Source organism: Mus pahari, chromosome 10 (genome assembly GCF_900095145.1).
Source record: "Mus pahari chromosome 10, PAHARI_EIJ_v1.1, whole genome shotgun sequence".
In the NCBI taxonomy this organism is placed as follows: domain Eukaryota; kingdom Metazoa; phylum Chordata; class Mammalia; order Rodentia; family Muridae; genus Mus; species Mus pahari.
Window position 1 is genome coordinate 95,803,079 of NC_034599.1, and position 24,632 is coordinate 95,827,710.

Consider the following 24,632-nt stretch of genomic DNA (forward strand, 5'->3'; position numbering starts at 1 on the left):
TCCTGGTATCCAGTGATGCCAATTATCTTTCATGTGCTTTATTACACATCTGCATATCTTTTTAAAAGATCCTTTGCCAATGTAACTTTTAGTATGTGTATGGTTGTTCTGAGCCTCAGCTCTGAGTCACAAGCCTCTTGTCCCATCCTTTGCCCATTTTTAATGATTTGGGTGGTTATTATCATTACTACTACTACTACTAAATAGTTTTAATTCTCTACTACATTTTAAAACTTAACCCTGGGTAAGGAGGATTTGACTTCAATTTCACGTCTCTTGCCAGGAAACAAGATACTATCCCAGGGGTACTTCAGTCCTGAAAGCTGTGACTCTTAAATCTCGTTTTTGGTTCATAGAAACCTTCAAGAATCTAACAAAAACCAAATTCAATGCCAGAAAAACACATGTGCACACATCTCTCTTCTCATCTGATACCGAGGAGTTTCTGGGCCTTCCACCGTTCAGGCATCACCTTGACTGGGTGCTTTCTTTTCCCAGGAGAACTGTAAACTCACTTTTGACAGTCAAAGAGGCAGCATAAAACGTCCAGATTCTAGATTCCCACAGAGGAAAGTGTGTTGGGGTTACTCTAAAGCCTGCAAGGTCATCACCCCCACCCCACGCCCACCCAGGTTTTCCCTTTGGTCCGGCTTCATGCCTTTATGCCCTGAACCTTCTCAGAACCAGTTCTCCTGATCACACTTCAGCCCTATGCCTTCACCTGCAACCATACGGAAGCAAACGGACTATCGGTCAGGAGACTACTGTAATCTCCCTGACATCTGTCGCCTAAACAAATCTTCACTAGGCCTGAACAAGCGAAACTTCCCTTAAGGTAGGCATCTGCTCCAGGCTTGGAGGCACCAGAAACCTAGAAAGAAAAAGTATTTTCTCCTCTGCCTTTGCCCCTAAGAAGCACCTGGGCTGCCTGCCTCGAGCAACTGCGTTGGTGCATCCATCACTGCCTCCGGCCCCCACTTTCCCTTTGACCCAGATCTACGGTGTGGTTCTGCAAGTCCCACTGTTATTATCCTCCTGCCTCAGCCTTCTGGGCGCTGGGCTGCCACACCTGGGGTGAACACAGTGTTTGGTATGTTAGCTCCATCTTTCAGGCACAAGCTGACAACTCCCTTCTCTCCTCTGTCCTGTGCTTCAGGGCTCTCTGTGATAATTGTGCCACCCCTATCTTCAGTGACGTAAAGCTTATTTATAGTACTTTTCTCACCTGCAACTTTTAGGTTCCAGACACAAGGGTATTCTGCAAACAGAAAACTCCAGGCACAGCTCTGCCAGGGCTTCCTTATCACTAGGAGAGGGAAGGCAGGGTTTGGAGCCAGGGAGCCCTCACAGAAAAGAAGGCGACAGGCTCTTTTCCCAGTCAAGATGCTTCCACAGTATGCTGTTCCAAGCAGGAGTGTAAGTGCTTTACAAATACACTTAGTTCATTTCCACAAAACCTCTGAGGTAGGCACTGTTTGCACTGCTCTATCTTACAGGTGATAAACTGAAGTGTGGGGCTCAGTACAGTGGCTCAGGTTCACCCAGCTAAAAGGTGCGCTAGGATTAGGTCATTCGGTGCCCAGAGTCCTTGCTACCTCTTTCTTGGCTCTGCTTGAAGGAAGGCTCTAGGACCCTCCACAGACCAGTTTAACTCCCTTATGAAGTGGGGGACATCACAGCTCCTGTGTCCTAGAACCTAGACACGAATCCATCAGGAATCCAGGGCAAGAGGAATGAAGTCACTCATCTGACAAGCAGTCTCTACCGCTCCCCAGCCGTGGCATGTGCTTGCGGCATTCCATAGGTGAAGGCAGCCTGCCGCCCTGGGGACATAGGATGCTCCGGGACAGACTGGGCAACACCAGACTCCATCTCATCTGGGAACTCAGGTCAGTGACAGTTTATAAAACCTGCTAAGACACTAACTCACTAACTTTGGACAACTTTAGGTAGTAGATAATCTTTTGAAAAAGCAAAGTTGAGGGTTAAACTACAATCGAATGTTCTGACAAATTTAGACAACAGACCATTTCAGCTTTTTAAGAACACAGTGTAATTCTAAGGAAATTCATCGCACCTCATGATTCCTGGAGTGCTCCCAGGGACTGATCTGTCCCTGACCCTCCCAGTGAAGACATGAGATGGAAATCTTTAATCTGAGGCTTGGGAGACTCTGAAATTCAAAACCCCCTTCAGACTCATCTCCACGGGTGTAGTACCGCAGAGCCTGAACAGCCCTTTAGAAACCTATCTTCAGGAGATCCTCTTAACCCTGGTAACTTTATTCTCATTCTGGAGAGAAGAACAAACAGAGGCTGGTGGCTCGGACGTTTACGTGCCCACCATGGTTACTGAGTGCCCCCATATGGGCAGCATGCTGTCCAGCCCTGGGGAACAGAGAGCGAGGCAGCAGTTGAGCCCGGTGCTGTGACAGGCACACTGGGGACACTGTGAGAGTTTGAGCTGCTGGCAAGTGCATGCCACGAGGGATAGGGCAGCCATGCAACCAGAAGAGCAGTAACAGACTGTGGGAAGAAGACACCAGGAGGTTAGTATGTGTCGCAGCAGAAGGCATCATGTGGGCATCTTAAGGACGACGTTTACTCCTGGCTCTACCTCCTAGATGGGTTTGTGCAGGATGTGAGAAGCCCCTGTCTCCAAGAGTCATAATCCAAGTAACAAAACCTTCTTAGAGGGTGAAGAGCCCACGGAGGAAGCCCTTCAGGAAACCTAATACGAGCAGCTCACTGAGGGCAGCACCATGAGTGCTGTGCACAGGCCCAGACCATGGAGGCCCTGTGGGCACAATACATCATTTGGATTTTATTCTAAGTACAGTAAGAAGCCTCTGAGGGTTGCAAAGCAGAAAGCAGTAGCATTTCATTCATGTTCTAAAAGCATAGTTCTGGACACTCTGTGGAGATGAATTATTGGTGTTGGATACCAGAATGGTACCAGGAGGGAGGCCACACCTAGATTCTACATAAGAGCAGCTTGTTTCAGCGAAAGAGTGCAGTGGGTGGATCTGAGAGAAGCAGAAGCCACAGGGCCTTCCCAGTGAACTGGGCAGATAAGGAGCCAAGAGTGGCATGGAGGAATTAGCAATCTCGGGTTTCATCCTGAGGCAGAATCTTGGCCAGAGGGAAAGTCAAGAGTTCTCTCCTCAGACTACCAAATAAAGGCATCTGACAAAACCAGAGGCATATCTGATTGCTTGACTATAGAGAACACTGGGCTACACATAGTTATAAGAGCTTGGGAACAGATGGAAAGTTCTAGAGCAGAGACCAGGCAGACAGAAGGGAGCCAGCAGCACCAGGTCATAGGAGCCAAGGGAGGATGGGAAATGGCTGCTGTGTGGAACAATGTCCGGAGATTAGGACATTAGTAACGTCCAAGGCAGGACAGCAGCTTCAGGGTGAAGAGGGCTCAAAAGAGAAGAGAGGAGACAAACCAGAAATCATCACTACAGCCACCTATTTCTAGAAATGTTTGCCAAAGAGGAGCAAATATATGGAGTAGATGGGCACTTTTTCCATTTCTTTTGAAAAGAAGAATCCCAGGATGTTTATGATGGGAAAGACCCTCTAGCAGGGAGAATGGGAGGAGCTGGGTCCTTGAGCTGGCAAGCCCAGCATGTGCCTTCTCCTTGCCCTGACTGTATGGTCCACTTCTGCACTGGTTTGGCTCCTCTGATCCTCAGCTGCCTAGAACCCTGCTCTCTTCTGTCCATGCCCTCCTTGGTTGTCAACAATGTGGCTTCAAATCCTTTCCCCCCTCTGAACCTCTCCTCAGCGTGCAAATGCTAAGCATTAAGACTAGATATCCCATGAGTTCCACACACTAAATCCAGCTCTGACCTATGCAGTCCTCTCTTCTCCTTGAACATGTGCACAAGCCTCCGTCCCAAGGACCTCCCCATAGCCCCTTGACAGACTTGTAGCCCGACTTTGCACCTAACAAGGTGAGAAAGCATAAGAAGCTAGCTGAACAACTTCACAGCCATGCTTCCACTACATACTTCCTTTAAGGGAAGCTCTGTAGTTACTTTAGTTTCAAACTCTATAGTACAATCTTTATTTTAATTAGTACACAGCTATTCACATGTAAGTCGGAAAGAAAAAGTATTGTTCTGTGGTAATAAACATTCATGTGAGAAAAGTCTGCAAAGTGGTTTATTCTCACAAGCTACTACTGGAAGCAGTCCTTCACACAAAGCAGTGAAAATACCTAAGCACTAATCTGCAGACTCCTCAGTGCTGCTCTTGCAAGCATGGCTTTATTACAACTTTATAATCCAGTCTTCCGTCTGTGGCTGCGCAGGGCTACACGAGGGCTGTGAACTGCCTCACCGTCTTCTCACTCTCTCTTTTCAGTTCTTCAATGTGGGCGTCCAGGCGCTCTAGAATATGATGAGACCTCAGCTCCTCCTCTTCTAGAAACCTGGTAGCTATCGAACCCAGAGGAGAGACAGGCAGCGAGCCCTGGGAGAGGGACAAATCATGACATGTGTTAGGAAGCAGGAATGAATGCCCTGACATTTTGATATTTTCTGCCTAGCCCTGTTAAAGGGGGAATTTTTCCTGAGGAGATATTTTCACCTTAAATCCAAGAAAGAAAAAAAAAGGCAAGTTCTGCACCACAGAACTCTTTCTTTCTGACCCAAAGAGTGCCTGTGTAAAGTGTATGGGAAATGTCGTCAGTAGTCTCAGAGTATCTCAGCTTAGACTAGAAATGCCTGCCTGCCTGCCTGCCTCTTACTGGAGAATACAGCCAATGCCTGTTATTTCTAAACTCTGAACGTTACTCTCACTTTAAAGGACTGAAAATCTTCAGAAAACAAATTAAATGCCAGCTAAAAATCAATATTTTTCCCTTTCTTAAAATTCCACTCCATGGTCTTTGATCTGCAACTCTCAGTTCTGGTGATATTTCAGATCTCGGATTTTTGAAGGTAATACGGGAAATCTAGCACATGCAGTTTGCTCTCATTTAATGTTATACTTTGGAAGTCACCTTAAACGCTGAGTGAGCACAAATCATTGCCTCCAGGGGAAATAAACACACACAGTATAGACATATATACACCCTCTTGTCTCTATTTGACAAAACAGAAATGAGTTTCAGAAGTGAGAAATGACTTTCCCAAGGCTACCACAGTAACTGGTGCTAGACTAAGGCTCTCACACAACAGGGTGCTACCTGCCATCACCACGTGAACACTGAGACCAGAACGAAACACGAGGCCATCTTTGCTCCCTCTATTAGGAGCATGGGAGACAGCTCTCCTGCTTTCTGTGTGTCCACACATGGGCACAGCAGGACCACAGTACAGTTCAGTGGGCAGTCACACGGGCAAGTGCCGAATAATCAGGACCAACTGTGTTGGCCCTGTAGAGTGCAACCATCAGATACTGACTTCTGAAGGAAGCTCGTGATGCTCACACCAGTTGGAAAAGGTGACATTTGTGAAATCACAACATCACAGGGCAGGGAAGGCTGGCTGCCAAACTTAGAAGAAAGGTACTTTTCAGGGTGTTGTTTTTTTTTTTTTTTAACTATTTGTAAGTAAAATTGAACATTTATTTTGAAAACTATAGGAAAATCTTTCCATGGAATTGCTGGCACATTTAAAACTAAACAAAAAACAAAACAAAAGGTTACTAAACATTCACGAAGACACACCGCAGCTAACAACAGGCAATGGACAGCCCAACACTGGCTTTACAGTGGAAGGGAAAGCACACTGGAGCCTAGTGGTGAGGGTGAGGTACCATCATAGGTACCCAAAGCATGCTCCGCTCACCTCAGATGCACCCTCAGCCCCAGGCCACCAGCTCCTTCCCAGCAGCCCCTCTTTTCCCTCCTCAGTCTCCATGCTTGAGACAGAGTCCTTGATTCAATCCCTGCAGCATGGTCAGCCCTCTTGGGAAAGGCAGGCAGGAAGGCACAGGCTAAAGTCAATGAACGCCTGCACTCATAGTGTATTTTAAAACCTAAATTTGAAGTCATCTTGGTTGGATGTGCCTTCACAAGCAAAACTGCAAGTGTGAAAGTAATACAGGGTACTGACTGGGATCCAGTAAGAAAAAGATCACCCTTTTTACCTTCAAATTAAAAATAAAAATAAATATTAGGATGAGAAAGTTTTCATACCGAAGATACATACTCTTCTTGGTCATTCATACAGTCAGACAGACTGTCAGAAAAGTTGACATCATTTACATCTAGCACTGAAGGCAAAGAGTGAGTCTGAAATAGAAAGTTGGAAGGCAGAGAGACGGTAGAGCTGCTGGGGCTGATGTGAGAACTCAGGGGGCTGGGACCCCTGGCCACGGGGTCTATGCTATCCAACGTTTGTCCTCGAGGCGAGTGGTGACCTGTTTTGTACTGCTTGGTCTTTAGTCCATCATGTCTGTGCTGGCCATGGGTTGGCCTGGATAGCAGATTAGAAAACAAGATAAATGAAAAACTGTAGCAACTTTTCTTTCCAATAAATGCTGAAAGAAGCATGTTCATAAGAGGCTATTCGGCAGGGCTCTACTGCTTACAAATGAGCGGCCCACTTGGAGATAAGCGTCGCTCACTCGGGCTCTGTTCGCATGCTTCCGGCACAGCAGAGGCCAAACACACTGCCAGTGGGGTGCAGAAGGAATAGGGCCAGGGCACCCCGTGCACAGAGAAAGCTCGGAGTGTCACCGTAGGGGGAGAGTGGGGTGGGAGTGCTAACAAAGGCTTCTGGTAGGAAAATATACAAGCTACACAGAAAAAACTCAAGCCAGTTGGCTTCTCATTGAAATAACCTTTCTTTTTTTTTTTTTTATAGTAAAATTTGTTTTTTTTTTAAATTTTTTTTATTATTTTCTTTATTTACATTTCAAATGCTATCCTGAAAGTTTCCTATACCCCTCCCCCCACCTCTGCTCCCCTACCCACCCACTCCCACTACTTGGCCCAGGTCTTGCCTTGTGCTGCGTCATATAAAGTTTGCTTATGGTAACAACCTAAAAGTAATTGATCAAAAATGCAATGGGTGCTTTTTATAGAAAGCCACGTTTTACTTCTTATGGAACAGGTGTGATGAAGGTGGTAGGAGGCAGCATGAAAACTCTGGGGAACAAGCTGCTGTTCACACCTACACTCGGGGTGCACAGAACAAAGCTGTGATGAAACAGGCTGAGCCACCTGAGCCTCTTGTGCACACTGGGCAGAGTTAAACCAGAGCCTGTGACAACTGCACAGCTCTAAGCCAGAAAGTCTTCTCAAAGTAGGAAATTACACCATAGCACACGCACTTCAAAGAGACTTTTAAGAAACTTTACTTAAGGTGCTGAAGGGATGGCTTAGCAAAAGAGCACTGGCTGCTCTTCCAGAGGTCCTGAGTTAATTCTCAGAAACCACATGGTGGCTCACAACCATCTGTAATGGGATCCGATGCCCTCTTCTGGTGTGTCTGAAGACAGCTACAGTGTACTCACACACATAAAATAAATAAGTAAGTCTTTGAGAGAGAGAGAGAGAGAGAGAGAGAGAGAGAGAGAAAGAAGAAGAAGAAGAAGAAGGAGGAGGAGGAGGAGGAGGAGGAGGAGGAGGAGGAGGAGGGGAGGGAGGGAGGGAGGGAGGGAGGAAGGAAGGAAGGAAGGAAGGAAGGAAGGAAGGAAGGAAGGAAGGAAGGAAGGAAGGGAGAAACTTTACTTAAGCTCTGCATTCTTGAACGCTGCTCTGCTGTGTGCTGGGTTAAAGATCTCGCCATCTTTTTTTTTGCACACGTGAGTAGCATGCTCCAGCTGAGATTTGGTGCTCATCAAATCTTTCTGTAGTTGTTGATTTTCAGACACTAATTTATTTAATGCCTCAATATAATTCTCCTGAAGGTCTGCTAGTGAAATCTCTTTTGCCTAATAAAAAAAGAACACTAGAATCACTAGTATGTTTAAGGGTAATTATGATCAATCTACAACAGTGCTGGCTGAGATATTTTCTGTTTTAGTTTTAACTATGGCTTTACTTAGAGAAAGTAAAGATTTGTCTTTAGCCCTCTTAAGATGAACACAGGAAAAGCATCAATCTGCCTAAAGTGAATGAAGGGACAAAGTTAAAGGCAGGATGGCTTCCCTCTGTACATGAACATCCAAGGCATGGAAACAAGGCAGAGGAAAGCTTCAAGAATCAGACATGGGAAATCAAGGAGCCCTCTCCTCACACACAATACCTGTGGAAGGAAATTAAGAGAACTAATTCAAAGAAAGTAATTTAAACACAAGAGTCTAAAGAGAATCCTGGCCAAAAGGGGTAACTTTTAAATAAATACCCTTCCATCTTAAACACTTTTTGGCATGTAGTTTGATATGAAGTTAGCAACATAAAAGCAGAACTCAATTATGTGGCAGGAATTTACCATGAACTGGTCTTAGTTCTGTGATCATATATCTTATTTCTTGATAATACACATCTACTTTCTTATTCTAACTTTTTCATTTAATTAGCATTCTATAAAATTTTGGTGATCTTTACAGTTTAACTTATTTCATTTTCTGTAAAGAAAAATCGTGAAAGTAAGCTAGTCAATAGAGTTCTGATAAACATAATTTACCCGTCAACTCACAAGTGTGTAAATAGACCTGTAAACTAGGAATTTACAATATCGTTCAGTAGCTGCCCATGTTTCATAATATCTCAGAGAAGTGTATTCACAGGACATGTGCTACACTATCGACTACCTACCCACCTTTTTATTTCTAAAATGCAGGACTACACTATGAACTATGACTCATCTTTAAAGTGGCCAATAGTAATCAAAGCTGCTGCTTTCATTAAGATAATTAGATTAATTTGGAAAAGTAAATTTACCTTCCTGGGTGGTAACATGCAAAAAAGCATTTCCTAGTAATTATGTTTTGATAATCTATTCATACAGTATGTAACTCTGAAACCAGAGAAAGCTAAAGCTGACAGGATTTTTACAACTTTGATGTCTGAAATCATTAAACCAGCATTCCTTAACCTACAGGTCATGACCCCTTTAGTAAATGTCTATCTCCAAAAATATTTAGATTACAATTCATATCAGTAGCAAAATTATGGTTATGAAGTAGTAACAAAAATAATTGTATGGTTGGGGTTACTACAACATGAGGAACTGTACTGAAGGGTTGCAGCGGTGGGATGGTTGAGACCCAGTGCACATACCTAAAAAGAAGATAAACTTGTCTTTTCTGTGCATCTTTCTGAAATCTCCAAGAGTTATCAGCTTACTAACAATTCCTCCTAGCGCATGAGCGGAACGGGCAGCGTGACAACTGGGGAGCAGGCATGTACTCAGTAGGGAAAGAGGGCCAGTGCTCCCACTAAGGTTCAGGAGAAGTTCAGCTCCTCAGAACCCTGCGCGGTCTGCCTTTAGCATCTCTGGAATCTCTCAGTTCTTTAATATAAACAGAGAGCCACTCTAATACTGACAAATGACACATTTTTAAAGAACACTATAGTGTAAACAGTTTAGCCCACAAATTACTACTCGCTCAGTATTGGCTTTATCAGGGCATACAAAGTCATTTGTTGGCTACACTCTCACTCACTCGCCTACCTGCTCATCCATTTTCCCACTCACCTACTAACCCATCCACTTATTATTCATCCATCTAGTCATTAAGCCAGCTAGTTGGTTAGCCACATGCCCCAGCTCCCACTTCAATCCATGTCTTTGATAAAACTTTATGAAATATTTAGCTATGGGATTGAGAAAATGGTTCGGTTGGTAAAGTACTTGCTGTGCAATAGAACCAGAGCTCAGATCTATGACACTCATGCAAATGCTGGCCAAGTAGACAGGGTAGACTGCCAGTAATCTTAGTACTTGGAAAAAGGAAACAGGATCTCTGGAGCAAGCTGGCTAGCCAGACCAGCCCAATTTGCAAGCTCAGGGTCCAAGTGAGAGGCCCTGCTTCAATACAAAAGGTAGAGAATGATAGAGGAAGACACTCAATATCAACCCCTAGCTTTCATACATTCATACACATACACACATGTACATACACATGAGTGTATACAATCACCCACCATGCACACAAAAATAGAATTATATTAAATATTTTAAATATTTGGCTATTGTCTCCTCTATTTTTTCCCATCCATATGAGTTTGTGTTTTAGTTTTTTGGTTTTTTTTTTTTTCATGATAGTATCACAGGGATGTGGGGTGGCAAAAAAATTAAATGTTTCCATCTTAAATGACAGCGTATTTCAGAGTACAATCACAAATCAACCATTTAAGTAACCAGTTTACTTCATAATACCTGCTATGCCCATTTCTCAACCTTTACTCCCATTAGCTGGGCTCTCTGGGAATGCAAACTACTGAGGACACTGAAGAATGTGACTACTACTATCACAGGTGGAAATACCGGGACGACCTGGGGCTGTCTGGACTTACAAGCTTCATGTCCATGACTCAACTGTACTGAAGGCAATCTCTATGTGCATGGGAGAGCCTGCTGTTAAAATACTTGCTAAGAGAGGCCATATATTAACTTTCTAAATCATTACCAAGCCTATTAGCAAGAAAATTTTATTTTAATAGCTTCCCTCACTCACTTGAATTTAAATATCTACTTAGTTCTTTGCCCTTTCCTATCACCTCTGTGGGAACTCTTACTTGCTGACACTTTGTTAGCCTGTGTCTACTTACAGGTCACTGCTCGTTCCTTTCAAGCACTAGTGCCGTCAACCCAGGGCTCATGCTAGGCGAGTGCTCTCCCTCTAAGCTCCACTCCCAGCCCCTCTGTTGTTATTTTTATTCTGAGATAGGGTCTTGTCCAGTTTGGCCTTGAACTCTTGGTCCTCCTGCCTCAGCCTCTCCTCATACTTAGCTTCTATTATCAGTCTTTTTAATGGAGCCTTTTGCCATCCAGAAATTTTACATTTTTATGTTGTGAAACCCTTTATGGTTTCATGATGCTTAGAGAATCTTGCCCATCTGAAAGATTATGAAAATAGTCCCCCATTTTCCTAATTGAAACAAAGTGTTCTTCTAGCCTTTTTTGCATCTTCACTCTCGGCCTCCATGACTGTGAAATTGGAACTATTAGGAGCAAACAGGGTGCCTTTTGTGACTATGAATCAATCTTTCTGGAAGCAGAATACTCCCTGGAAGTTCAGAAAAAAAGAATTCAATCTTCTGACTTTTGACCTACACCAAAAAAAGATGGGAATTCAATCTTCTGACTTTTGACCTACACCAAAAAAAGATGGGTCAGAATAGATGCATCATTTTTTAAATTGTAAGACTTTTACAATATGAACTTCATACTGTTTGTTAGACAATCCTGTTCTGATTTCACAGTAGCTTATATGTATTTCTCATATTCTCCACTAAATTACTATAATGTCTTCAGAGTCAAGAATGTGATCATTTATCCTATGCTCAATCTAGCACTAAGTATTCTAGAATAGTTGAATAAATGAACTGTGCTTCATAGACATAAAATGAAAACTAAAGTACTTCAAGGATGGCGTGCTTCATAATAAAGAGACTGTGAGCACAATAGCCCAGGACTAAAAGCAGCACCCAATGTCCACTTCCCAGCTGCTGCCAGCACTATGCTGGCTGGCACTTTACAGATGCCTCCCTTGCTGAGAACACAGACTATATATGCATCTTGTCACACACAACAGGAAACTACCCTACTGCTCCAGCAAAAGCGTCCTCTGGCAGGAGGGCACCTGGACCTCATTTGTGACTGTATCTCCTAAGGGACTGTTCAAACTAGATGATTCTACCTTCTTCTAGCATCAGTTACGTTCAAAGCCTTCAAAAACACAAAAGCTAAGTGTCGATGTTTGTACCTCATGCAAGCCCAGTTCCAGCTTCATCACTGTCTCAGAAAGACGACGATTTTCTAATTTGAGAGATTCCAGCTGACTTAGAATCTCCTGCAAAAGGAAAATCGGGACTCGCATAAATCAAATATATTTTACAAAGCTTTTCCACATTATTTTCTCTAGTCTACTTAGTCCAGTCTACATTCCCTATCCATATAGATAAACTTTTAAAATGTGTGTAGATATAGGGTGTTGCGTGTGCTGCATACACATGAGAGCACGAGTGTGCCTGCCATGCTTATTTGCAGAGACCAGAGCCAACAAGTTCTCAGAATCACCTCCCTCTGCTGCGCCCACCCCTGCAATGCCAGGCTAATAAACAGACCATGAAGCCATGCCTGGCTTTTTATGTAGGCTCTGGGAATCCCAACTCAGATCCTCATGCTTGCAGAGAAAGGGCTCTCACTCCCTCAGCCGTCTCCCAGGCCCCACATACACTTTTTAAGAGTGTCAAAGGTGTTAGTAGGCAAAGCAGCATGCATGTGATTAAATGTCACTCAGTGATAAATGGGGCTAAGGCACAAAGTTTCAGGCATGGAAGACCTTAGACACACCCTGCTTCCAGCTCTCATCAACTTTCTGCCACCAACACCCCGTGGGACTGCACTTGTATAAAGCATTCATTTATTTTCAGCCCGCACTCTGCTGAGCTTCTCTGCTAGACTATCTCTGTGAGAAGACTCCTGCCTCCCTTCACGGCCTTCTTCCTCAGCAGGCACAGTCTGGGAAGCTCCCTGGGGCTGGTGAGGTGGCTCAGTAGGTAAGAGCACCCAAAGGTCCGGAGTTCAAATCCCAGCAACCACATGGTGGCTCACAACCATCTGTAATGAGATCTGACGCCCTCTTCTGGAGTGTCTGAAGACAGCTACAGTGTACTTAAATATAATAAATAAATCTTTAAAAAAAAAAAAAAGTTGCATCCCACTCTTTCACTCCAACTGAGGGATCTGCTAAGTTTGATCCAATCACTTTTAGGCATCTCTAGTGCCTTTTCCCTATAACTGCTATATCTGGGGAGAGGGATTTCAAATGCCACCTTCATCCAAGGACTTCCACAACTAAATGGCCAACCCTTGAATTTCAGAATTTCCATGGAGCCAACTAACCAATTTTTCCATATAAAAGTTCAGGCTTTATCTGAAACCAAATGTGCAAAACTCATGTCCCCTCTGCTAGCTTCCCTATCATGGGCATCTTTCGCAGAAATGTATCATCTTCCACAACACTACAACCATTTTCTGCCTCGTTACAGGGCATTACTCGGCTACTCAAGCTTCATCCCTCAGTAACAGCTTCTTACCATCCTCTTTGTTACCCTAGTCTAATCAAACAAAAAGCCTAGCCAGCTGTGAAGCCAAGTATCTCCAGAATGCATCCATTCCCCATTTCCCTTGAATGGTGGGCCCCTGTCCGCTGCTCAGGCCACATCTTGCAGTTTTACTAGCCCCACATGGTCTCTTCCAGCTTACTCATTCTCCTCTTGCAGGAAGAGAGAGCTTTACTCTAGATATGCAACTCCTCAACTGTGCTCCCAGCACCTTGCCCACGTACCACTAGGGTAGTCATTTTCCTTGTCTGAATGCATCTGACCTCCCCACCAACCCTCACTATCCTGCTTGCTAGCCAGCCCAAAGCAGGTGTCTACTACTGAAATACGGAAGTTATTCCTTGAATAAATTCATTCTTTAAAAACAAATAGGCAAATATTAAGTGGAGAGCTCTGGATGGACTTTACCTTATGCTCTACAGCCTTTTCCTCTGCCTTCTGCATCTCTGCCTTCAGCTGCTTCTCCATGTCCGAGGAGGAACACTTGGCAGAAGCAATAGTGATATCTCGCTGGTGTAACTCCCGAGTTAGCTGAGAGATTTCCATCTTCATTCCTTCCAGGGCAGAACTGTAGGTCTGATCAGCCTGCAGAATCTGTTCCTTCAACTACAGAGAGGCACAAAAGAAAACACCAAAAGTTCAGAGAAAGTATTTAGGATTCAGGTGTATGAATCTACACAGCAGTAACTCTGACACTTAGGAGGTAGAGGCAGAGACAGAAGACCCCAGGACTGAGAACAGCCTGCTCTGGCCAGTGATTTCAAGGCCAGACTGAACTTCACAGGAAGACCCCTTCTCAACAACCAAGGTTTAAAGATGTAGCTCAATGGTAGAGCACTTGCCTAGCATGTACAAGTCCCTAGAAGAACAAAGTATTTAGAGAGAAAGACACCTGGTTAATGGCTGCCAGAACAGGGTTGTCATTTTCTTCAGTAGTGTAGTTACTAGTAAACTGCTCCAGTAGATAACCCGCTGCCAACATTCATGTAAGCAACCCTAAACAATGTAGGCCTAAAGGAAAACAAAGAGAAGGAAGGAAGGAGACAAGCTAGGAAAGGGAGGCCCTCAGAGGGAGTAAAGGAGGGCACTGGGCACTGAAGATGGCATGATATGATACACAGCACATGTATATGTATGCAAAGGGGGTAAAGGAGGGCACTGGGCACTGAAGACGACATGATATAATACACAGCGCATGTATATGTATGAAACTGACAAGAAAATGTTTAAAACATACAGAATGTAACAAAGAAAAATATACAAAAAAATTGATAAAATAAGGTAATGTCTATCTTACCTTAAGACATGAAATTTTTCCTAAATTAGATATACAGAAAATCACCAATTACAAGTTATCAACTTGTATAACTATTCTGAAAGTCTGGTAGTTAAATTCAAAATCATGCATTAGGTCTCAGAAGAACATGTGTTACTCAAACCCTGGGGTCAATGGCAAAATCTATATCTAATTTATGTAGTCTCTAAGACTCATTCTTTTCACAGGTACAAATTAAAATTTGTTTGTTTTGGGTTTTTGTTTGTTTCTTTAGCTAGTTTTCTGTTTCTCAGGAGAGAAATAACAGAAAGATAAGAGGTAGAAAGGGGCAAGAGCCTTTGAGGAAGACAGCTCAGTCTATAACATGCCTGCAGCAGGAGCAGAAGGACTTAGTCTAGATTCCTAGCACCCACATAAAATTCACCTTGGAAGGTTGTATACATCTATAATCCCAGCACAGGGAGAGGGACAGCAGATACAGGCTGATTCTGCAGCTCAATGGCCTGCTAAGCTAGTCAGCCAATGAATACTGAGTTCAGTTAGAGCTCCTGAGGCAGGTGAGTGTGTGGGGAGAGAGCAACAAGCAGCCACTTAATGTCTACTTCTGGGCTCTACATACACATGCATGCGTACACCATACACACACATGCACAAAAACACAAATTAAGCTAAGTATGGTAACAGATGCCTCTAATATCAATATTTAGAATTCAAAAGACCAGAGGATTATGAGTTTAAGGCCAACCTGGGCTATAAAACAAGACTAATCCTCTAACTAAATCCTCTAAATAAATTAATTTATTTTTGGTATTTTGAGACAGTCTCATCTAACCCAGGCTGGCTCTGATCTCCTGTCTACACCTCCCAAGGCCAAGATTAGAGTGCACCAGCATACTGGGGACAGGACCCCTTAATAAAAAGGCTCTAGAGTAACAACAGCCAATGAGGATATTAACTACTTCACAGCACAGAGGAAATATAGATTTATCTTTAGCCATTAAGAAAATCACAGGTCATATAATATCTTTTTAAAGAAATAATATAACTGTTTAGAAATCATCATGCCATATTTCACAATTTCCCCCACATGTACAGTGTACTTTGACCATCCATCTCTATCATCCTCTCGTATCCCTCCTTCTCCCACCGAGTTCCAGCAAACTCTTCCACTGACCATCCAACAGATTTCCCTCACTGAGTACCTCCTGTCCAGCCCTGAGCCCAGGCTCTGACGGAGGCCTCACCTTCTTTATCTCTGTCCGGTACTCATTGTTGTGCCCTTCCATCCTCTTCAGCTCTTCGTATTTTTCCATTAGTTCTTGGCTCAGCTGTTTACATGTTGCACTCACAGATTCTAAACTGTATGGCAAAAATACAACCATATATAAATAAAATTCCTGAAACCCATAAGATGGATTATCTAAGTGTACCCTCTTGATGCCCAAGAAACCTCCTACTAGCACCTTAAACTTCATACCCTCATGAAAAGCCATCTGCAATCCCCTATCTTAGATGCAGCAAACCCAGCTCAACCCTGAGGCAGTTTTGTCTTCCCTGTTTTCCTCCACTCCTGCCCACTGATTTAAATTTTACTGGCTACAGAATTATAAAGACACCAGCAACTTTACTAACAGTTTTGCTCTAGCTGTATGGGTTTTCTCTAGCTCTATAAGAGAGGGAAAGCCACTAAGAACTGTTACAACAGACTCACACTTCATCACCCTTAGTGACACACAGACACACACACCACACTATACAGAACCACAAGAACTCTTTAAAGAGTCCCCAACTCATTGTTCTTACTCAAGAGCCAATCTTTCTGAGACTTACGAGCCATGGAAGCAGCGTGCCTCTCCCTCCAGTGTTCTGCCTCTTTGTAGCAATGCAATCGTCCCCTCACCACAAAGCACCTCCTTCCCCTAGCCCTTGATGGCCAATAGCTTCTCAGGAACCAAACTGACCTAATTATAGACACCGCAGTCCTTACTTCCCTGTTCACCTTAAATAATTCAATTTTTATAACTTGAAGGCAAATTTTTCTAGAAATTGTCTACTTTAAATATGCTAATTTAAATTCCTCAAGTCCTTTAAAATGAATATTTTATCTCTGAAATTGAAAACTCTATGGTTAAAATATTTTACTTCTTATGCCTGCCAAACTTAGCCATTAGCCCTTACCCGCTACAGCATACACTTCTAAATTATTCTACAAATGCTTAGTACTATATTGTTTCACAAACATAGCAAATTTGCCAGATAAGTTATCATTCAAAAATATCATCTTTGGGAGCTGGAGAGATGGCTCAGCAGTTAAGAGCAGTTAAGAGTTCTCCTCCAGAGGACCCAGCTTCAATTCCCAGCACCCACATGGCAGCTCACAACTGTCTATAATTCCAGTTCCAAGGTTTCTGATACCCTCACACAGATACACATGGAGGCAAAACACCAATGCACATGAAACAAAAATAAAATAAAATAGAGATATCATCTTTGTAGTATAACAAAAGCCCCGCCTTTCCTGGTTTAGGTGCTATTCAAACTAAACACACTGTTTAGAACAGTCTTTTTGTCCACTAGATTTTTCAAAGAAAAAAACTGAAGCCATTCTTACTGAATATTGTTATTTATTCATTCTAATTTTATTTTCAGAAATTCTAGAATTTATATTTATCTATTTAATACTAGTATATGGTTACAATGTGCTAAACACTGAAGCTAACAGAGGAGTAAAATCAGAGATCACACTGTCCTAGCCATTCATGGAAAAAGCAGGACCTGAGGGGCTAAGGTGCTCAGTGTGGTGCTGGGGGTCAAACCCAGAAGCACAACTTCTCAGCCTGGCAAGAAGACCATGAAGATTACCAGAAACCAATTGGAGGTCGGGGACATGGGGGGAGGGGGAATAACAACTATGATTAAAAACATAAATTTTTGTTCCAATATCAAAAGACTAATAATAATCTTTATTTAGCACTCATGGTGGGGAGTACAGCTTTAATCCCAGCATTTAGGAGGCAAAGGCGGGCCGATCTCTAAGTTGGAGACCACCATGGTCTACATAAAGCAGTTCTAGGACAGCTAAGGTTACACAGAAAAAAAAAAAACTGTCTCAAAAAGCCAAATGATAACAATACTAGTAATAATAGTAAGTTTTATTTGGCTCCGTCTAAAGCATGTACACACACCTCAGTAGTGATCACAATCATCCCACGCACTCTAGAAGGAGGACAATGACGGCTGCACAAAGCACAGCACACTGAGGAGTGGTGCTGTCCAGAGCAGCAAAATGAGAACCAAAGGACACAATGTACCAAGACAACCTACAAAGTGTAAAGTGGCACTTCTTCTTGTTATGTTTGCCTGAAGGCAAAGAGCTTATGTAAATATTTTATCTTTTACCCACACAAAAAAATTAGTATACAAGCAAATTATAATGAGTTTAAAACAAAATATCGAACCCTTCCCAATAAAAAAGTTTACAAATATGACAAACAAAATAAATTTTGTAACTATGGCAAAAAATAAAATAAAAAGCACTACCTATCACACTATGCCATGCTATGCAAGCTATGCTAGAATATACTATGCCACCAAATACTATAGTATACTATGCCACTAGCTAGCATTCAATTCAAAGCCAAGAAAATCTAAATCACGCCGTAAACGAGAGTGAAGGAAGAAAGACATGCCCACTGTGTCTTCTCCAAGAACAGCTTCAGTGAGGGAGTAGAGAAGAAAGCTGAACTGCATGGGGCCTAAAAGGTAAAGGGTAGGGTGGGAACTATCAGAACTTGGATTCCAGGGCTGGCGAGATGGCTCAGTGGGTAAGAACACTATCTGCTCTTCTAGAGGTTCTGAGATCAATTCCCAGCAACCACATGGTGGCTCACAACCACCTGTAATGGGATCCAATACACACACTTCTGATGTGTGTCTGAAGACAGTAACAGTGCATTCATATAAATAAAGGTAAATAGATAATATTTTTTAAAAAAGAATTTGACTCTGAAGAACAGAGAAAGAAGAAACATTCTGATGGTTTAAAGGGGTTTAATTGTTTTCAAAGTGGAAAAAGCTCCCAGAATACTTTCTGTCCATATAAACCCTTCTGAAGAAAGCCCTAAAGAGGACGTCACAGCAGACGCCTCTGCAGAGCACAGGCTCAGATACAGGCCAGCTGGCAGCAGGTTAGGACAGTGTCTTTTGTGTTTTCAATGAACTAGGGAGTAAGGCCATTTGTGAATGCTAGAGAAAAAACAGCTTCACTTTTCACCAATGCACTGTTTTACTGAATCAATGTGAGAATCAAAGTTCAGCCTAACAACTTCAAATTTTCAGTGTGTAGCTAATTATCTACCTGCCTTCAAGACGAGTCACCTCTGCCTGCAGGAGTTCTTCACTGCTGTGGCTGAAGTCCAGCTGGGAGAGCACATTATCCAAGACTCCATGCCCTGGAGAGCTGTACTTCCTTTCCTTCTGACAGTCCTCCAGAGGCCTAGGAACAGAAGAAGGAGGAAACAGGTCTCTCTCTTATCCTGGCAAACAAACAATGCAAGCCTGGCTGTTGTCCCAACTATTCTTTTAACTAAGCTCCTTAGAACTGGTAACTTTGTAGTCTGCTTTGGGGGTTGGGGGGGAGAAATACCTGGAGAACAATCCAGGGTCAGCAGCAATTTAATCTTTACTAGGATTTGGGATGTGTTTCAAGGGGAAAAGTCGCATAAAATAGCAAAACCATTTTGTTGACACTTTAATCCTTATATCAAAAAAACTTTACAAGACAGTATGGCAAGAACAGAAGCATGCCTGACTTACAAAAAAGGAAGCTCATTTACTCTATTATTTTTTACTATAAGCCTGCCCTAGCAATAACCCAGGGCTGGAGATTTATAGCTTAGATGGTAGAGAACTCCCAGGGCATACATGAAAGCCCTAAGACTGGGTGGGGTCACAACACTGGTAACCCCAGCACTTAGGAGGTAAAGGCAGGAGGATCAGGAGTTCAAGGTCATCCTCAACTGCTTAGCCTGGGATAATACATAAAATCCTATTTCAAAACATAGTAGTAGTAGTAGTAATAATAACAATAAAGCCAGTTCCCAAAGGGCTAAGTGACAGGCTGTTACTGATGGCAAGCAGCAACTTTCCACCATACCTTAGTCTTCTAAGGCAGGGAGGCCCTCCAAGTCTCAACAAAGAGAGATAGGAGTTTCCAACCTTATGATCCTCAGAATCTTAGAGACTTAAATGAAAAGGAGACAAAACCATCCATACAAATTTTAAGACAATAAAAATCTAACTCATAAATTAAAATCAAATAAGACAAGATGATCAAACACAGAAATGAAAATATTCGATATTAAAACCAGCATTCAATGCCAAACCGTCAAATAGACCAGCAGACTAACATTTAAGGTTCAAACAGACCTTTCTATGGATTGCTGAGTGCCAACTGCCTTTAATTTCGTTTGCAGTTTCTCCTTCTGCATTTTTGCCTCAAGGATGAAGGTTTCTTGAGATTGAAGACTTGCCTTCAACTCTTTCTGTTCTTCCTGCAGAGCCTGCAAAACACTCAAGAAAAAAGACAGATATTATTACAACTTTCCTTTAGCTCTCTCTTTTTCCTGCAGAGACTGCAAAATACTCCAGAAAAAAAGTCAAATAATATTGCAAAGTTTCAACTTCATGAGAAAAGCAATCAGAGAGACTGACTGTAAGTTTTATGACAAGGACAGTATGAATACAGCTATCAGGAGCTGAGCCGCCAGCCTCAGCCCAAGGAGGAAGCTGGGCATGCATACACTTCCCTAAGCTACTCATTCTAACACACACCTCTAGTAACTTCTCAGATTCCCTCAGTTTCTCCTCCTTCTGCCGATGGTCCTGCAGGATAGTCATATTGGTTCCCATCAGGTCATTGACCCTTATGTTAAGGCGCTCTATTTCCAGCTCATTGGCACAGATGGTGTCCTTGGCCCGCTCAAGCTTACTGTTCAGGTGCTGAATTTCTGACTGGCTAGACAGTTCCACAGACTCTAATTTCTGTTTCCGGTTGGCAAGCTGAGCCTAAAAACATATAGGGAAAAGAGAGTTGATAATCAATAATCAATAATAATCAATTGTATTCACTGAGGAAAGAAAAGACTCACTCCTAGGAAAGCTGGGCTATCAGCAGGGCTTGGACATTTCCTTTTAGTGGCATAGCCTACTTGAAGTCTACTCAAACAAAGCCACTTCAGCAACTGTCTCACGACCTGTGGAGTGCAGTGCCCAACCTTTTGGCTCTGCATGCCAGCTGAAGTGTTTTTGGCCTCTCACATTCTGTTTTTTTTTTTTTTGTTTTTTTTTTTCAAGTTTTAATTCAGTATCATGACTGTTTTTTTATCTATACATTAAGAATGGACATAAATCATTTGTAAAGTTAAACTTCCCTTGTTTTAAACATCTCCTAAAGGAAAGGCACCCACTTTTATTTTAGAAATTCAAGCAGAAATATCTCTGTGGAATCCATCTGCTACGGATTTAAAGATTCTGCTGTATATAACTTAGGACCAAACTCTTTTGCCTTACAACAATATGGTGACACAGAGATGAAAAAAAAAAGGAAATGAAAAGGGAAAGGCAAAGATACAGACAAATAATTTTGTGTAAATTAGATCTCAAGGCCTCAGAGTAGAGGCAATTTGTTTTCCACCAGATCCCTAGAATGGCATGTGAAAGAAAATTCAGGACAGGGTCAATGCTAACCACTATACATGCAATTGGCAGAAGACAAAACCAAGAACAAGAGGAAATCTTATATAGAACCCTCTGCAGAACAAGTAAATGTAGAGATTGGTTGAAGGTAGGAGGAGAAAATGGCTGTGATCAGTTGCTGAGTCTCAGCTCACCCCATCCCTCACCTGTCCACCAGCCCTGGAGTACACAGAGCACAGCTGGAAACACTGTCCAACTGAGTGTCCAGGAGGACAGTCAGCACATAGCCCAAACCTCAACACTGCATCACTATGTGACACTGTGATCTGAATTCAATGCGGGAGCTTTAGCTGTGTTAAGCAACTCTGTAACCAGGTAGTCTTGTTACTTTACAATCAGTCTCAGTTTTGAAAATCAACAGTCCTCTTTTATTGATCTACTATTTCACTCATGCAAAAACACAGTATTTTCAGTAACTAGAAATGATATCCAAGTTCTACAGTCTACTATGGCAATAAGGGAGACTGAGCACTGAGCTGTGGCTAGTCTGACTTGAACAATGTTCTAACTGTGTAATACACAGTGAGGTATCAATGACTAGTTTTAAAAGGAATGTAAATTTTGAACAGATAGTATTTTGATATACTGGGTTAAATAAAATATGTTATTAAAATTAATCTTATGTTTCTCTTTACCTTTTTAATCTAACTACACAAGATAGTAAACTGTGTAATTCACATATTTCTACAGTGTTACTAATCTCAGAAATACCTCTTTTAACCCTAAGCAAGTCAGAAAATCACAGAAACAACTCCTAAAATTCCTCCTCTTAACTGGCTAGCTTTAGAAGCATTTAAAGGTAAATATATTTGAAATATATATTGTCATACACAAATACATTTTCTTTCAAGAAAGCAGAAATGCCCTTACTCACTAAGCATTCAGAAGGGTGGCGTTATCTCACTACACAAAGGGCAATGAAAGTAAGGAAACCATTAAGGCAATTTGCCTTAGGGAGACAGAAGGCACTTCTGTCAAAGCGCACCAGTTGGCAAGACACCGCAGGGGCATGGTGCACACTGAACTCAGAGCCTGTGGGCTCCTCAGGCTGCTGCCTACTGGGATGCTATGGCCTGCGTGGACACATCTGAAGACGACCCAGATGGGCAGACAGGTACTGGTGCTGCAGTGGAAAATCAAAGCCTTTGCTGCCTCCAACCCCACTGTTCTTTTTTTTTTTTTTTTGTTTTTCGAGACAGGGTTTCTCTGTGTAGTCCTGGTTGTCCTGGAACTCACTCTGTAGACCAGGCTGGCCTCGAACTCAGAAATCCNCCTGCCTCTGCCTCCCGAGTGCTGGGATTAAAGGCGTGCGCCACCACGCCGGGAAACCCCACTGTTCTTAAGCAATCTATTTGTAACAATGGTTTCCTTGAAGCTCCAAAACTACATTTAAGAAAAAAAAAAAAAAGCCAGATAAAGGATGTTCTCGTTTTGTTTTTGTTTTTTCTAAAACAAGCATGGAGTATAAAACTTCAATAGCTGCATAGATGAATCAAAATACATGACTCAAAGTGAAGCTGTTTTTTAATCTTCTTCAATGTTAAAAATATGAAAGAATTTTTTTTCAGTTTTTTCTCATAACATTTACCCAGACTCTCAGATTTTCTGCTGTCCCACATATCAATTAAATGCAATTAGTCAAGCTCAACTGGATTCTGCCTCAAACAGCCAACTGAGTAAGAGCAGTTTTTAGACAACTGGATAAAATTATAGACTGAATACTAAGTTATATTACTATTATTTATCCTATTGATGTTATCCTATCATATTATAGGGATTTTAAGTCCTTGCCTGTTCAAAAATGAGTCAATGCCATGATTTGCTTTGTAACATTTTAATAGCAAAAAATAAAGAGTAAAAGTGTACCCAGTTGTACTGGCTAGTTTTGTGTCAACTTGACACAGCTGGAGTTATCACAGAGAAAGGAGTTTCAGTTGGGGAAATGCCTCCATGAGATCCAGCTGCAAGGCATTTTCTCAATTAGTGATCAAGGGGGGAGGTCCCCTTGTGGGTGGTGTCATCTCTGGGCTGGGAGTCTTGGGTTCTATAAGAGAGCAGGCTGAGCAAGCCAGGGGAAGCAAGCCAGTAAAGAACATCCTTCCATGGCCTTTGCATCAGCTCCTGCTTCATGGCCTGCTTGAGTTCCAGTCCTGACTTCCTTGGTGATGAACAGCAGTGTGGAAGTGTAAGCTGAATAAACCCTTCCCTCCCCAACTGCTTCTTGGTCATGATGTTTGTGCAGGAATAGAAACCCTGACTAAGACACCAGTTTTAGCTTTCCAAGATGAAAGAACTGGGCTGGAGAGACGGCTCTTTGGATAAGAACGCCATGGGCTACTCTTCCAGAGTTCAGTTCTCAGCTTTCACACTGTACCTCACAATGATCTATGCCTCTAGTCCAGAAACCAATGTCCTGTTCTGGCACTGTGGTACTGTACAACAGTGGTCACATGTATACATCCAGGCAAAATACCAATACAAAGAAAATCAATCTTTTTTTTATTATTTTCTATTATTATTATTATTATTATTATTATTATTATCTATTTTTTATTATTTTCTTTATTTACATTACAAATGCTATCCCGAAAGTTCCCTATACCCCCCCCCCGCCCCTGCTCCACTACCCACCCACTCCCACTACTTGGCCCAGGCCTTCCCTTGTGCTGGGTCATATAAAGTTTACAAGACCAAGGGGCCTCTATTCCCAGTGATGGCCAATTAGACCATTTTCTGCTACATATGCAGCTAGAGACACAAGCTCAGGGGGTACTGGTTAGTTCATATTGTTGTTCCACCTACAAGGTTGCAGCCCCCTTTAGCTCCTTGGGTACTTTCTCTAGCTCCTCCATTGGGGACCCTGTGTTCCATCCAATAGCTGGCTGTGAGCATCCACTTCGGTGTTTGCCAGGCACTGGAATAGCCTCACAAGAGGCCGCTATATCAGGGTCCCTTCAGCAGAATATTTTTTATTTTTTAATGCCATGTCCCTCTTTAAAACAAAAAAGGAAGAAGTCTCAAAGAACAGCTGCACAAAACAATGTGCACATGTTGTCAACACTAATGCACTCAGAAAGCCAGTCAGGGTGGCATGAGATTTAGCTCACTGGTACAGTGTTCGTCAAGAATGAGTGAAGCCCTGGGTTCAATGCCACATGAAAAGAAAATTAGGTACAATTTCTGTTATGAATTTCTAATGCTCATTTACATACAAGATTGGCAAGATGATGACAATTATTAACACTAAGTAATGGGCACACAGAGATTTAATTAAATGTTTAGTAAAGATAATAATACAGCATTGATTGACACAAACTGAGTTACAGGAAGCTTTCATCCTTGTTTAGTTTGCCAAGGAAAAAGAGAAAGACATTTATACGTAATACTTTTAACTAAT

General features: G+C 42.4%; 1 protein-coding gene across 9 annotated transcripts in view; it reads right to left on the reverse strand.

Annotated features, from left to right (window-relative positions):
- Positions 1-3,193: 3,193 nt before the first annotated feature.
- Positions 3,194-24,632, reverse strand: part of Cep63 (centrosomal protein 63) — a 39,917-nt gene continuing 18,478 nt past the window's right edge. For 2 of the 9 annotated variants that reach the window (XM_029543412.1, XM_029543411.1), the window contains 9 exons: positions 20,312-20,545; positions 19,907-20,040; positions 18,837-18,974; positions 15,724-15,838; positions 13,612-13,809; positions 11,841-11,927; positions 7,696-7,898; positions 6,157-6,436; positions 3,196-4,484 (listed from right to left, as the gene is read on the reverse strand). In XM_029543412.1, coding sequence (XP_029399272.1) covers positions 4,326-4,484; positions 6,157-6,436; positions 7,696-7,898; positions 11,841-11,927; positions 13,612-13,809; positions 15,724-15,838; positions 18,837-18,974; positions 19,907-20,040; positions 20,312-20,545 — 1,548 coding nt within the window. In that variant the 3' untranslated portion in view covers positions 3,196-4,325. Of the gene's footprint in view, positions 4,485-6,156; positions 6,437-7,695; positions 7,899-11,840; positions 11,928-13,611; positions 13,810-15,723; positions 15,839-18,836; positions 18,975-19,906; positions 20,041-20,311; positions 20,546-24,632 lie in introns of those variants that run through there. The other 7 variants (XM_021206482.2, XM_029543415.1, XM_021206480.2 and 4 more) reach the window with 6 other exon arrangements.